Source organism: Octopus sinensis, linkage group LG19, assembly GCF_006345805.1.
Source record: "Octopus sinensis linkage group LG19, ASM634580v1, whole genome shotgun sequence".
NCBI lineage: Eukaryota > Metazoa > Mollusca > Cephalopoda > Octopoda > Octopodidae > Octopus > Octopus sinensis.
Window position 1 is genome coordinate 20,342,978 of NC_043015.1, and position 15,245 is coordinate 20,358,222.

A 15,245-nucleotide genomic window follows, 5' to 3' on the forward strand; every position below is an offset into this window, starting at 1 on the left:
GAGGATCAGTTAATTATGATTTTATTTAGCGTATTCACCTCTCAAATTCACACACGTATTGCAGCGGCCCTTCAGTGTTTCTAAACCCTGTAAAAGAACTCGGAGTAGTAGATCAGACTCTTGTTGACGCTGATCCGTTGTATGGTGACACAGTTCTTCCTCATGGCCGCAATAAGCCTGAACTCGTTGCTCTAGGACGCCTCCACCTTGTTAGTTATCCAACGTCCTGCTGTCGGTGTTTTCCTCATATTTCTGGCTGGTGAGGCTAAGGGGTTACTAGCATTTGCCCAAGGTAACACTCCAATCTACGAATGGAAGGGGCAAACAAATTGCTCTCCCTTTTCGACCTGCCGCTAATGTGAGTGCCGTACGGTACGGTAACAACACACACACTCATGCATATATATATATATATATATATATATATATATATATATATATATATATATATATATATCTACATAGTGTCAAACGGGGCGACTGGTATCCTAAGTCAGCAGAAATTGTATTTATTGATAAAGTGTAAAAATCTTCAGTTCTTATGTTATCGAGATACGGGCTTCTGATATTTTGCGCAGATCCGTCTTTGGGGATAGGTGAAAGATTTCATTCTTTTATTATCCTTAAGAACGTGAACATAATAGTGAATGACAGGGAATGCCCCAAGTTAAGTGCTTGCGCATTCATTGGAAGGAAGTGGGTGGAAAGAGATAAGAAGGTATATTTGTACATGAGTATAGTTGCATACACCCATACACATACAAATGCAACGATGCATATACACACATGCATATGTACACATAAACATGCACTTTTACCCACACACACACGTACACACACACATAGATACATACACACACTTGGATGATCGATTTCGCATGCACCTTCACAGCCTAATCCAGCATAAACCTGGGGAAATTTTGGCCCTCATTTCAACACACATACCAAACCCATTAACCACCTCTTCGTGTCCGGCGCTTCTGTACACCATTGCGGAACGTAACTGTCGGAAATGTACAAAACTATCCTTCATATTAACATGCATGGGCAACAAGTGATCTGCCTTTTTCTGTTACGTTTTACCGTGTTTCCCCTCTTTTGGAATAAGGATGAAGAAAAACTGTCTCACGCTCAAAAGCAGGATTGCATCCAAAACGCTTGGAAAATCTGCGAACCGTGTAGTTGTAATTTACCAACATAATCTCATTTGATTATATAAGAAGTTAAAAGGACAAGGGAATATAAATTATGTTATGAACTTCAATAGCTTACAGTTTTTTCTGATATAAAATGCAAGAACTTATAGCTGAATGCCTGTGTATCAGCCTATAGGTTTGGAGCTCTGATGAATCTATTGTGTGATACGCAATCATTCAACAAAGAGTGCATTATATCTTATAGCAAATGAAGCTCATGGCATAATTACTTATTCCTTTGTCATTTCAATTTATTACTGCTCTGTACTCAACTGACACTTTATACTGAAACGTGTGTGTATTGACTTCTGACACCAAGCTATTTGTATCTCTATGCTTAAACGAAATACAACAACAACAACAACAACAACAACAACAACAACTACTACTACTACTACTACTACTACTACTACTACTATACTACTACTACTACTACTACTACTACTAAATAACAATAATAATAATTAAAAAAAAATAATAATGCTATATATGTATATATACGTATAGTGTGTTTGTATCTTTATGTGTATAAGTGTGCATTACGTAGATACATATCTGTGTCAGTGTGTCTATGTATAATTGCATTGGAAGCAATACCTTCTAACATATTCACATACAGATACATGCACACATATAGATTCATGCATACATACACATATGCATGCACTTCTTCACATACACACACACACACACACACACATTTACGGAACTGCATTCACAACCTGAGGCGTTCACACATACAAACACACATACGCATATACGAATTGACTGGCATACACTCATATACCATACAATCCCAATACACACAGTCTTCAGGTACTGACACAGACATACATATTCACAATAGAGTGATAGGTACACACAGATGCATAAATGCGCGTAAACAGACAATCATACGCGCGCAAACACACACTCAGACATACATATTCTATGCGAATCTCACACATACGCACACTGAGAGTTATATACAGAAACGCACACACACATACACACACTGTAAGCAATACAACACACACAGACTTATGTCGAATCACCTCACCCCATCTCTATTACCAATTTGTAATCAAACATTCACGCCATCTTATTAAATGTGTGTTATCAGCTAAGATGCTATCACACATCTTATTTAGATCAGTTTAATCAGAAGCGTAGGAGGTGATTTAATCATCTTGATACTATTTAAGAATTCTCTGCGATATATTTAAACATTTCTTGATTTTGGAAATTAAAAGCAAACAGCATCAAAAACAAGTAAGACGAGATAAAAATAAAATACAGCTCTACAAAAAAATAAAGAAAGTATAAAGGAAAAAGGAAAATGGTGAAAGGAGAAAACAGGAAGAATCAAGAAAGAACCGAACGCCATAACGGATGAGGCTGCTTTTATTCAGTAACAAATTCTTCAACTTCGCAAAGAAATTTGATAAAACCTCACGAAATATTTGTTGTTATCTCTCTCTTATCTATCTATCTATCTATCTATCTATCTATCTATCTATCTATCTATCTATCTATCTATCTATCTATCTATCTATCTATCTATCTATCTATCTATCTGTCTGTCTGTCTGTCTGTCTGTCTGTCTGTCTGTCTGTCTGTCTGTCTGTCTGTCGGTCTCTGTGTATTCATACAGTGTGTGCCAAAAAAAAAAAAAAAAAACAACAAAAAGTATCAAAATGCAGCCGCGGCTTCAGCTGAAGCCATCAGATTATATCTACAGATTGCAACATGCAGTCAAACCACTCCATTTTCTTCTAATATTTCTTTGGACTAGTACTATGTGATTGAAATTGGTAAACGGAAACTGTGCGGATATCCATCGTCTCTTCCCCTCTCTCTTAATATATATATATATATATATATATATATATATATATATATATATATATTGGATCATCCCATAAATAATGCGGTTTTTTTATACTTCTTTTATTTTTATAAACGAAGTGCTTTCTAATCTAAAAATATACTCTCCTTCATTTTCTACAATGCTCTTCCATCTATCTGGTAGACTTGCAAGACCCCTCTTCCAAAATTCACTGTGACCGTGACGAAAAATACTCCTCCAGTAACTGTTCTGACCTCCCCTATAGAATTCATATTTTATCCGTCCAAATGATTTTGAAGACTATGGAATATATGATAATCAGATGAGTCGATGTCCGGTGAGTGAAGCATCGTTTCCCACTCAAACTGCTCCAGCCTTTGGAATGTCATCTTCGCTGTGCGCGGTCGAGCATTATTCTGATGGAACAACAACTTTCGTCTTGAAACCAAAGATGGCTTACACTTATTATCCGATCCCAATATACTACATTAATATTCCTTGCACTTTCCATTGCGTTGTTGCCTTTATTGAACACATGAAGTAAAATATGCCGAATATGCTCCTTTGTCATTTCCATAGCTTTGAACAAATAACTGTTGAAATCGAATTGCACTCTTCAAAACTTGGGCTAACAATAAGCGCAAGGTAAAATTACTACCTATTTTTATAGCAAGTTGATGCAGGTAGTTTATCCCTTCCCCGTCCGTCTTTTAGTTCATGCAATTGAAAAAAACCGCTCTATTTATGGTATCAACAATATATATACAGGGATTGGACAAAATAATGGAAACACTTTAAAATTTCAAACAAATTTATTTTAATATCAGGTAGGACCGCCTTTGGCAGTAATTACAGCTTGAATTCTACGAGGCCTGGACTCGTACAAAGTTTGAATTGTTTCCAAAGGAATTTTTGTCCATTCTTCAGCTAAAACAGTCTCCAGTTTTTGTAGTGGTGATGGTGAAGGATATCGACTCCTTACTTGTTTTTCTAAAATGCATCCTAAATGTTCAGTAATATTGAGATCTGGGGACTGTGGTGGCCAGATAAGATGTTCAACTTCACTAGAATGTTCATCGTGCCATTCAGTAACAACTTTAGCTGTGTGAATTGGTGCATTATCATCCTGAAAGATCGCGTTTCCCCCCAGAAACAGTTCCGCAACAATAGGATGAATTTGATCTGATAAAATGCTTAAATATTCTTCACTATTAATTCTACCATGAAGGGAAACTATTGGAACGGCAGATTTCCGGGATATAGCGCCCCTCCACCAGATCATCATAGATCCTTCTCCATGTTTAACAGTTGGAAGAAGGCAGTCTGGGTCAAATGCTTCTTTTGGCTGTCTCCACACGCATACTCAGGCGCTAGTCGGAAATAAGGTAAAGGATGACACGCCCGAGAAAATGACATTCTTCCACTGCTCTAAGGACCAATTCTGTAGGTTTTTACTTCACTCTAAATGCTTTACAACGTTTGTTTTTGAAAGTAGTGGTTTTCTGATTGCAGCCCTATCGTCACATCTGGCGAACAGTTTTTGTGGAAACTGGGCTCACAAGGTGGTCATTAAGCTCTGCAATAATTTTGGGAGCTGTACTTTTGTCATCCTTTCTAACAATTCGCGTAATAGTCCCACGGCCCCTATCTGAAACCTTCTCAAAGGCTGTCATCACTTTCGCGACAGTAGTTCTTGATACACCAAACATTACGGCTGTTTTCGTTACGCTAGCGCCTGCCTTCTGAGCACCAACAATTAGACCTCTTTGAAAGTCTGATAGATCTGTCATTTTAATGAATTTTAATTACCTTTTTCTGATGATATCTAAAAAGAAACAGCAATTTTAGCAAAACGTATTAACAAACACTAAAAATGAAAAAAAAAACCCATAAAAATAAACAATATTTTGACGGTTTTATAGATATTTCAAAATTATGATGCTATGATGCTTGGTGTTTCTATTACTTTGTCCAGCCTCTCTACATGTATGTGTGCGTGCGTGTGTAAAATGGGAATTTTAAAGACTTACCTTTCATCAATTCGAAAGACATCTGTTCGGTTTTTGAAGCCAAAAATAAGAGGCGCTTTCTGAAAATAACAAGGAACATAAAATATTGTCAATAATAATAATAATAATAATAATAATAATAATAATAATAATCCGTTCTACTATAGGCACAGGACCTGAAATTTTGCGGGAGGGGGATAGTAGATTTCATTGACCCCAGTACTTGACTAGCACTTACTTAATTGACGCTTAAAATAGGAAGGGCAAATTCGACCTCGGCAGAATTTGAACTCGGAACGTAGCGCCAGACGAAATACCTATTTCTTTACTACCCACAAGGGGCTAAACACAGAAAGGACAAACAAGGACAGACAAATGGATTAAGTCGATTACATCGACTCCAGTGCGTAACTGGTACTTAATTTATCGACCCTGAAAGGATGAAAGGCAAAGTCGACCTCGGCTGAATTTGAACTCAGAATGTAACGGCAGACGAAATACGGCTACGCCTTTCGCCCGGCGTGCTAACGTTTCTGCCAGCTCGCCGCCTAAGTAGTAATAATAATAATAAGAAGAAGAAGAAAGAAAGAAATAATTGCGATAATATTAGTAATGTAATTAGGTTTTCTTTTTAATATAAGAAAACGGTAATTAAATATTTGCATTCATTCTACACACGCAACATGAATACAAAACTGATGATGGAATATCACTTCATGCGAAAACAAAAAAAAAAAAAAAGAGAAACGAAAGAAAAATTCTGGAAACAGAAGAGATTTCAATGATGAACAAATGAGATTACAATATTAAGGCACAAGGATTCAGCCCGATGGTCGTAGCAGAGAAGTAGGTGATATCTGAACATGAAAGGCAAGGAGGATAATGGACCGACACAAAGTTTTCATATATATATATATATATATATATATATATATATATATTCATACATGCGTGTGTGTTATATACGATATCTATAATGGACATATTTTAGATTCTGCTTCTCATCATAATCTTTCACATATTTATGTATTATTTATCCAGTCGCAGTTTTCTTCTTTTCAACTTATATTTTATAGTCAGCCTTTTTTTTTGTAAACTATACGTTCAAATGTGCGTATACTTATGTGCGCACGTACATACATTGGGATATAGATTTTTCTAGTGACAGGAGCTAGGATTCGAACAAACCAAAGGAGGTTTATATAAAGATAAATATATATACATATGAAAGAAAATCGAATATATATATATGTATATATATATATATAATATAAATATATATATATATAAATATATATATATATATAAATATATATATAATATAATTATATATATATAAATATATATAATATATATATATAAATATATATATATATTAAATATATATATATATCATATAGATATATATATAAATATATATATATATATTAAAATATAATATATATAAATATATATATATATTATATAATATATATAAATATATATATATATAAATATATATATATATATATAAATATATATATATATATAAATATATATATATATATATAAATATATATATAATATTATATATATATATATATTGGTATCCAGAAGACCCAAGGTGGCAGGTAAGGCTATGTAAGTGCTATGGAGGGACCGTAGTTAAACTCGGTTCGATAATGATACGAGTGAGGAGTCTAATTCGGGTTTTGTATGAGCATGTATATGTTAAATAAAATCAGACAACAAGGCCTCATATTGAACTCTAATATTTCCCCTTATTTAACCATCTCACATCGTCTCTGTTGAAGGGATATCCCTAATATCCCAGAAACAGCTGTAAGACTAACTTTCTCCTTATAAATATCCTGAAAATTCCACACACCTTTTGGCTTTGTTGTTTCATTTTATTTAACTCAAACACATATGAATGTACAAGTATATACACATGTTTAAAGAATATATACATATGTGTGTACTTGAGTGTGTGTGTGAGTATTTTAGAAGTCTCTATTGCAACATCCTTGTTAAAAAAGTTGTCAACAGTCAAGTGTCAATTTTGATATAGTTGTGAACGTGTTCCTCCCATAAGGTTCCAAATGACGTCTGATTATTTTTTAACTTCCTTTATACATGCGCATATATGTGTGCGTTTGTGTGTGCGCGCGCATGTTGTTTGTATTTGTGTTGTTGGTGTCTCTAACTTTGCTTCAGAGTCAGAGAGTTATCAAATCCTAATAACGAAGCCGTTTTCTATAAATGCGCGCGCGCGCGTCTACGCACGCACGCACGCGCACACACACACACACCACACACACACACACACACACACACACACACACACGCACCACACACACAAATATACGTACATATATAAACTACATAGATATCTGAAAATCCATAATATTTATGCGTGGATACATTTTGTAAGTATACATCTATGCACACAGATACATACATACCAATATATATATATATATATATACCCATACACAAACGCACTCACATATGTAGGTTAACTGCTCTAAAAACATTATTAGCCTACTTAGAATAAAAATGAAATAGAAATATTAGCAGCGAACACGATTAAAAAAGTCAATCTCCAAGGAAGAATCATTTCTGTATCACAGTTCAGTAGTTTATTTTATACGAATGATTTTATGAAAAATCTTTATGTGCAACTTTTGTAAGGCTTGCAGTACGCTTTTGGAGTCTTGTTCGAGTGAAGGTGTTCCATTGAAAGTTATTTCATAGATATGTTTGTAGATGGTATATATAACTGTCTAATGTGGTGTGGGTGATCTTGTGTGTGAATAACTGTGGGAATAACTGCCGTTGTCCTGTGTAAAGTATATTAGACTTATCAATCAAGACGGGTGCAGGAAAAAATATAAAGACGGCTGGCAAGATAGTTTAATTTCTTGCATTAAGAAAGCGCCACGCTTACCATTTTGAGCACTGTAATACAACACGGATCTGTTGAAGGCAAAATCAAATAATTGAAAAAGTTCTTCCATTTTTAGGTAATTAGCTATTACACATGCCTCACCAAACCGCTTCTCATCAAAGCTCAAGACTGCGTCTAAATCAACACATCCATCTCTGACCTAGAAATTGACATCATCTTACTCAGCCGTTAAACCATCAGTTGAAAAAACAATGATGAAGAAGCATTGATGTTTGTATTCGTGCAAGCTATGTGAATGAGATTAGCAACTTCATCAAAGCATGGCTGGACACAAAACACACAACACACATTTACAAAGCTATAGGCGTATCAATAATGTTGCACACACGCAAATACATATACACCTGTATGCACATTGGTATGAATGTATCTCTCTCTCACTCTCTCTCTCTCTCTCTCTCTCTCTCTCTCTCTATATATATATATATATATATAATATATATATATATGAGTACATTTAAGCAGAGAGAGGCAGAGAGTGAGACAAAAAAATAATTACAAACATATAAAGAAATAAGAGAAAAATGAATTGAATCAGTTTGATGGTAATTGGGGAGAAAATCGAATATCTGAGGAATTCCGCTGTGTGTGTGTGTGTGTGTGTGTGCATATATGTATGAATATAACTATATATATATATATATATATATATATATATATATATATATATATATATATATATATATATATATATATATATTATATATATATGTATATATATATATATACGTAGATGTGTGTGTGTATATATATGCGTATGTAAGTATGTACAGAAATGTATATTTTTGCACTTTTTACGTCCAGTTTCATCGTAAATAAACAAAGGAATTTTCCATCAAATTGCTGAGACTAATCAAGTGTAAGGAAGAAGGAAAGTAACGAAGACTCAACGGATGCTATAACTTCGTTACATTGCTTCAGATATGCTTCTTTTTCTTTCTGCTCCTCAGACAACTGTTTGTGTTTTGGTGCTAAGATATATAAATCTCTAAATAACATAACTATCCAAACTGCATAGGAACGATTTGTTCACGACTGGAAATTTACTAGCTCGTATATACCCATGCATGTATGTATGTATGTATGTATGTATGTATGTATGTATTTGCATGCATGCATGCATGCATGTATGTATGTATGTATGTATGTATGTATGTATGTATGTATGTATGTATGTATGCATGTATGTATGTATGTATCTTCTGTTTTTTTAAAATTATTATAAATCTTCCACTGAGGAGGGAGCCGGTTTCCAACAAAGATACAAGGCTCCATCTTTGGGATGTAGTTAAAAAATTCATGACATGTGGAACTTGAGAAAAGTCTTGCATATTTTTACTGTTCCACTCACATATTGCACTTGTAATGAACGAATCAGCCGGTCAATTTCTCTTTCTGAAAATCCCAGTTTATCCAGATACTCCTTTAAGCATTTACTAACAAAACCCAGTGCTGCAATTAATATTGCTATGAATATGAATTCATAGTCTGGATATAGAAGCTGGAGGTTTCGAAGCAGTTGTCCATAGATATCCTCTTTTTCTTTGATTTTCAAAGAGATATTTATATCTGTAGGGCAGCTAATTTCTATGATGGTACATACTTTTGCCCCTCTGTCCCAAACAACAGTATCCGTCCTGTTATGTTTACAATGGACAAAAGTTTTGATGGGAATATTCTACCAGTATTCAATGAGTTGGTGTTTATGAATGTATTCCATAACAGAGGGATTTTCTAAGTTTATTTCAGGACAGTCTTTCTTGCAGATGGCATTGTAAATTGTTTTAGCGACAATATTGTGCTGCATAGGGAGGGAGTACCGTGATGACATTTTAGGACAGCTGCTAATCACATATGTGATGTCTTCTACGGAAAGATGGCGTAGTCTACACATACGGTTGCACCTTAGGATTACAAGAGAATCAGTGTCTCTCTTGTTCACCAGTTACTTTGTGGTAATTGCGTATTCCTAGATTGCTAACGCATAGCCCTCAAAGTGTGATGTGATGTAGTGGTCATGTGTCCAAGAGAGGCTACGCTTCGTGTCAATTCTACTGTCTTCAAGCTTCCGGGCAACATACCCATGCATAGTCTTTTTTTTTGTATGCCAAGTGTTTTCCACCCTGGTCTTCTCTGAGGTAAGAGAACCCAGCTGTTTTGTTTGTGTGTATGAGAGCCCAACTGTATGTATGTATGTATCTCTGTGTTTGTGTATGTCTTTTATGTCTTGTGTTAGTCATTGTATTGCGGCCATGCTGGAGCACTGCGTTGAAGGGTTTTATTCGAACAGATGGACCACAGTACTTATATTTTTAAAAGTCTAACACTTATTCTATCCGTCTCTTTTGTCGAACCACTAAGTTACGGGAACATAGAGATATAGCCGAATATCACTTTTGCTTCTCCCTTTTTCTGGGTCGATTCGATGAAGTGTCAGGCTAGTACACGGGTCGATTCTTCTTCCTTCTGTACCTCACCGCTTTCGTTCTTATCCTGTAACGAATCAGATCTACTCTGAAGTTTAGAGTGATTGGCTTTGCAAGGTTTTACCATGCCGAAATTGCACAATATCTCACGGTGGCACTGCAAGAATGTTGCTTATGTTGATGTTGTTGCTTCGGCAGGGGTTAAATTTGATGGAGCACACTCTTATGATCAAAGAGATTTGCTGTTTTGACGATCTTGTTCTTCAACCTTCCTGTGTTTTAGGAATACAGCAATCACTCACCATATCACGGAATTTTCTGGCTAATATGTGTAAATTTATATCGCGGACTCCTCAGTATATCGCGGGTTTCTGCGGCCGATTTGTATTTATATTATTTTAGATTTTAATTATTTCTGTGGCAAAATAAACATTTTCATGCCTGAAATTTAATAAATTAATAAATAAAAGTAGAGTACAGTACTGCATTGTATAACACATTAATTAAGATATATTAAAAGAAAATACGTAGTGTACCGTAGATGAGTAAACAAAGAATCGCATATACTGTATGGAAAACGAAACTTGGGAGGCAAAAAAGACACGGGTACTCCTAAGAATGTGGGGGGGGAGTTTATAAAAGCTTAAATATATTAAAATAACAAAATAAATATATGCAAATTATAAAAATCATTAAAAAAAATACAGTACTGTTTCTACTTCGTGGATTTTCATCTATTGCAAGCGGGTGGTTGGAACGTAACACCCGCGATAGTCGAGGGATTACTGTACGATCGCAAACGAGTACTTTATCAAATCACTAATACTGCAACACGTGATTAAAGGCGACTTAATTACTCCATTTAACTGGTCGAGTGACCGCGTAGAATCACTGAAGTTGAGTGAGCAATGTTCTTGTTTAGCTCCAAACCAGTGCACACGATGTAAGAGAGTCCATCTATGACCACCCTGTTATTCTGTCAAGCATTTCACATGTGGGACTACATTATGGGACAAGTCCCTCTCTATTTAAGTTAATGGAATGTGCTGTGAGGGAGATTTGGTTGCTATTACTAAGAAATTGTGTGATCACGTGGTGGCTGTGTTGTTGTTTTATCTGTTTTGTTGTGTACTTCAGTTCTGTGACCTTTAACCTTTGAAATAATTAAATTCATGTCTTACTTTTAGAATAACAAAACAATTCTCAAAATAACATTCTTTGTTTTGAATCATTAAAAAAATTTGGCACGGATTCTCTGCAGGAGGCCAAGCGAAATACTAAAGGAATATTTGATTGTTTTTCAATACAAGATAATACCAGAAAATATCCCCACCCCTAAAAATCAAAAGTATTATGGAAAATAGAACAAAAATATTAAAAAGAAGAAACAAAAAGTTGAAATTTAATTTAAAAACAGAAAACAAAAATAACTATGTACATAAATTAAAAATAATATATATAAATACGTAATGTGAATACATAAATTGCAGGCACACTCGTCTGTTAATGAAACTCGCCGAATAACCACAGACACCTTGGTTCGAATCCAAATATTGACACCTGGGGCAAATTTGGGTTGGCCAATGCAAAATGCCTTGCGAGTGGATTTGGTAGATAGAAACTGTGCGGAAGACCACCATATATATATATATATGTACACACATACATACATACATACATACATACTCGGTGAGAGAGAGAGGGAGAGTATGGGATATATATATATATATATATGCTTTTGTAACATTCAAACCCCAAAGAATCCCTCTCAACATATGCCTATGATCCTCCTCCACTACTCCTGTTCATGTTCAGAGGTGCACATATTGTCAGCCACTAATGGATATGCTCAAGTGGTTAAGGTCAAACAACTGACACACAAATCTGTGGTATTGAGCAGAATATTTACTATAACGATATTTCTGCTTCAGCAACTCAGCACTGAATCTGTCTGAAATGTAATGGAAAATAGGTCAGTGGCAAAACATTGATGTCCAGGTAAGGAAAGCAAAGTTTTAAGACAATAGTAGTAATTTCCTTTGATTTCTAATTAGAAGCAGATAGGAAATAACACTGACTAAAAACAAAAAAATGTTACACGGTGTTTCTATTTCGTACAGACCCGAAAAAAAAATGTACCAATCACGTTCGTAGCTTCGATATAATTGAAAACTTCTGTCTTTCTTAGAAGGTAGTATTTAAGACGCGTTTCCTTTTCATCGTACTACGGTCAATACCCAGTTATGAAGTGGAGGACTCCATAGCGTTTCGCTTAAGAACAAAACGCACCGCCTGCTTCGGAATCGAAATGATGACCTTGCAACCGTCAGTACAACACACTAACCATTAGGCTATGCGCCTTCATTATAAAATCAAATCAAGTGACAAAGAATTACTGGAATACATATATTCAACAGTTATCTCCCCTCAAATGATTTAATCTTCAGTTTGTGTGAGGACAGAAAAAGGTAACTGTTTACCCGAATATTTATTTAACTGAAGATTTGGCAAACAAACTCTTTTATATGTTTGTTGTTTGTTTTATTTCGTCCTACTAGTTTATATCAAATTTAATCTATTATTACTGTCAACCAATTACACATTATCTTTGATAATAATAATTCTAAAATGATATTATCAAAGAAGATATTATTTTTCTTCACATCTATAATTTGAATTCGTCTGGTCACAGTCATAAACTTCACGTATAGTGTTGCTGTTATTTTCGTTGTTTATTTTTTTCCGATATTTTTGTTATTTTTATTTGTGATGGCATTAGTGTTGTTGTTGTTATTGGTGACGTCGGTCTTATTATAGATTTCGTGATTTATCATTCCATCTTGTAAAATATTTATCAACTAATCGACTCGAATACCAATTATTAATAAGGTCTAGTGTTATATATATATATATATATATATATATATATATATATATATATACATATGGTTGTATGTGTACACACACGCACACATATATGTGATACAATTATCTATCCATCTTTTTGAGATGTTTCTCTATGGCATAATATTACAGCTAGTGCCGTTTCATGTCATATTCTCTCTCTCATTCACTCTCTCTTTCTCACACAAACACACATTCTCTCTCTCCTCCTTTCCCTCACACACGCACATATACGTATATATATCGTGATATCGTGTATGTATTTGTGTGTTTAAAATTCTGTGTTTTGCTCGTTTAGACCCTGTGTTAGATTGACGTCCCGTATTAAAGCTTGAACGACTTTAGATAGAAAACGATTGTGTGGACCTTTAAAATAATATATCTATATATATATATATATATATATAATATATATATATATATATATATATATACATAATATATTATATATAAGTGAAACTCCGTACTCCTAATTCGATTGAGTCACTACATATGAAAGCAGTCCACGCTGATTGAACACGTTGAAAGAAGACAACAAATTGTGTGTATCAATTTGTTTATTTATCAATCTAGCTATCTAACAGATTTTAATTTTATTTAAACTCAAAGCAATGTGAGTAATATCATCGCCTTGTTTTATTTTTGGCTGAAAATTTTTTAAATGTTTATCTACATCAGACAGTGTTTCATACGAATTATGCTGGAATGACTGTGTGATAAGTAGCTTGCTTACCAACCACATGGTGCCGAGTTCAGTCCCACTGCGTAGCACCTTGAGTAAGTGTCTTCTGCTATAACCTTGGGCCAACCAAAACCTTGTGAGTGACTTTGGTAGACGGAAACTGAAAGAAGCCCGTCGTATGTATATATATGTGTGTTTATGTGTCTGTTTGTCCCCGAACATCGGTTGTGAAGCGATGTTGGTGTGTTTACGTCCCCATAACGAAGCGGTATGGCAAAAGAGACCGACAGAATAAGTACCAGGCTCACATAGAATAAGTCCTCAGGTCGATTTGTTCGACTAAAGGCGGTACTCCAGCATGGCCGCAGTCAAATGACTGAAATAAGTAAAAGAATAAAAGAATATACAATATATTATTCTTTTGCCATACCGCTTGGTTATGGGGACGTAAACACACCAACATCGCTTCACAACCGATGTTCGGGGACAAACAGACGCATAAACACACATATATATACATACGACGGGCTTCTTTCAGTTTCCGTCTACCAAATTCACTCATATATATATATTTCGGGATGATCATATTTTGTTTGTCAAATAGACACACACTATATTTTTGTTCTTCACTCGATTATGACTGTTCTTATTTTAACTTATGTCCATTGTCTGATATTTCATTACACATCTGTGACCTCATCAGCGATCCTGGCTAGAATGAACTAATCAGAGCAGGAGGATACACGTGGATGGAAAGGGTCACTGAGAGGTCACAAACGTGTGACAAAATATTTCCAGACGATAGAGATAAGTTAGAAAAAGAACCATAATAAACGAGCGAAAAATGAATATATAGTGTCTATTTGGCAAAAAATGAAAGAAAAAGAAAATAGAAAATTATGACCATCCTGAAATATAAGAATATCTGTTTCAATACACGGTTTCACTTCGGGAATCTTGTAACACTAATTCATTAACGTATGTGTATGTGTGTGTATATATATATATGTGTGTGTGTGTGTGTGTGTGTGTGTGTGTATTATGTGTATGTGTTTTTGTGCGTATACATAAACACACAATAGAGTTAAAACAATGGACAATGGCAATTCAACCCATGGTACACGTGTTTCAGTAGCAAGGTACCTTTATTGTTTATATGTGATTTACGGCATACGTAAGGGAAATCCATTCTCTTAGCCTCTCATATGCTGGGAGTTACTGAAGTAATAATAAGGATCAATGTGGTTATA

The 15,245-nt window shown here is 34.7% G+C and overlaps 1 protein-coding gene across 1 annotated transcript in view; it reads right to left on the reverse strand.

The window, feature by feature from the left end:
- LOC115222357 (cadherin EGF LAG seven-pass G-type receptor 1) overlaps positions 1–15,245 on the reverse strand; it is a 755,088-nt gene that overhangs the window by 21,038 nt on the left and 718,805 nt on the right. Inside the window, exon 13 of the mRNA XM_029792554.2 lies at positions 5,055–5,113. Coding sequence (XP_029648414.2) covers positions 5,055–5,113 — 59 coding nt within the window. The remainder of the gene's footprint in view (positions 1–5,054; positions 5,114–15,245) is intronic.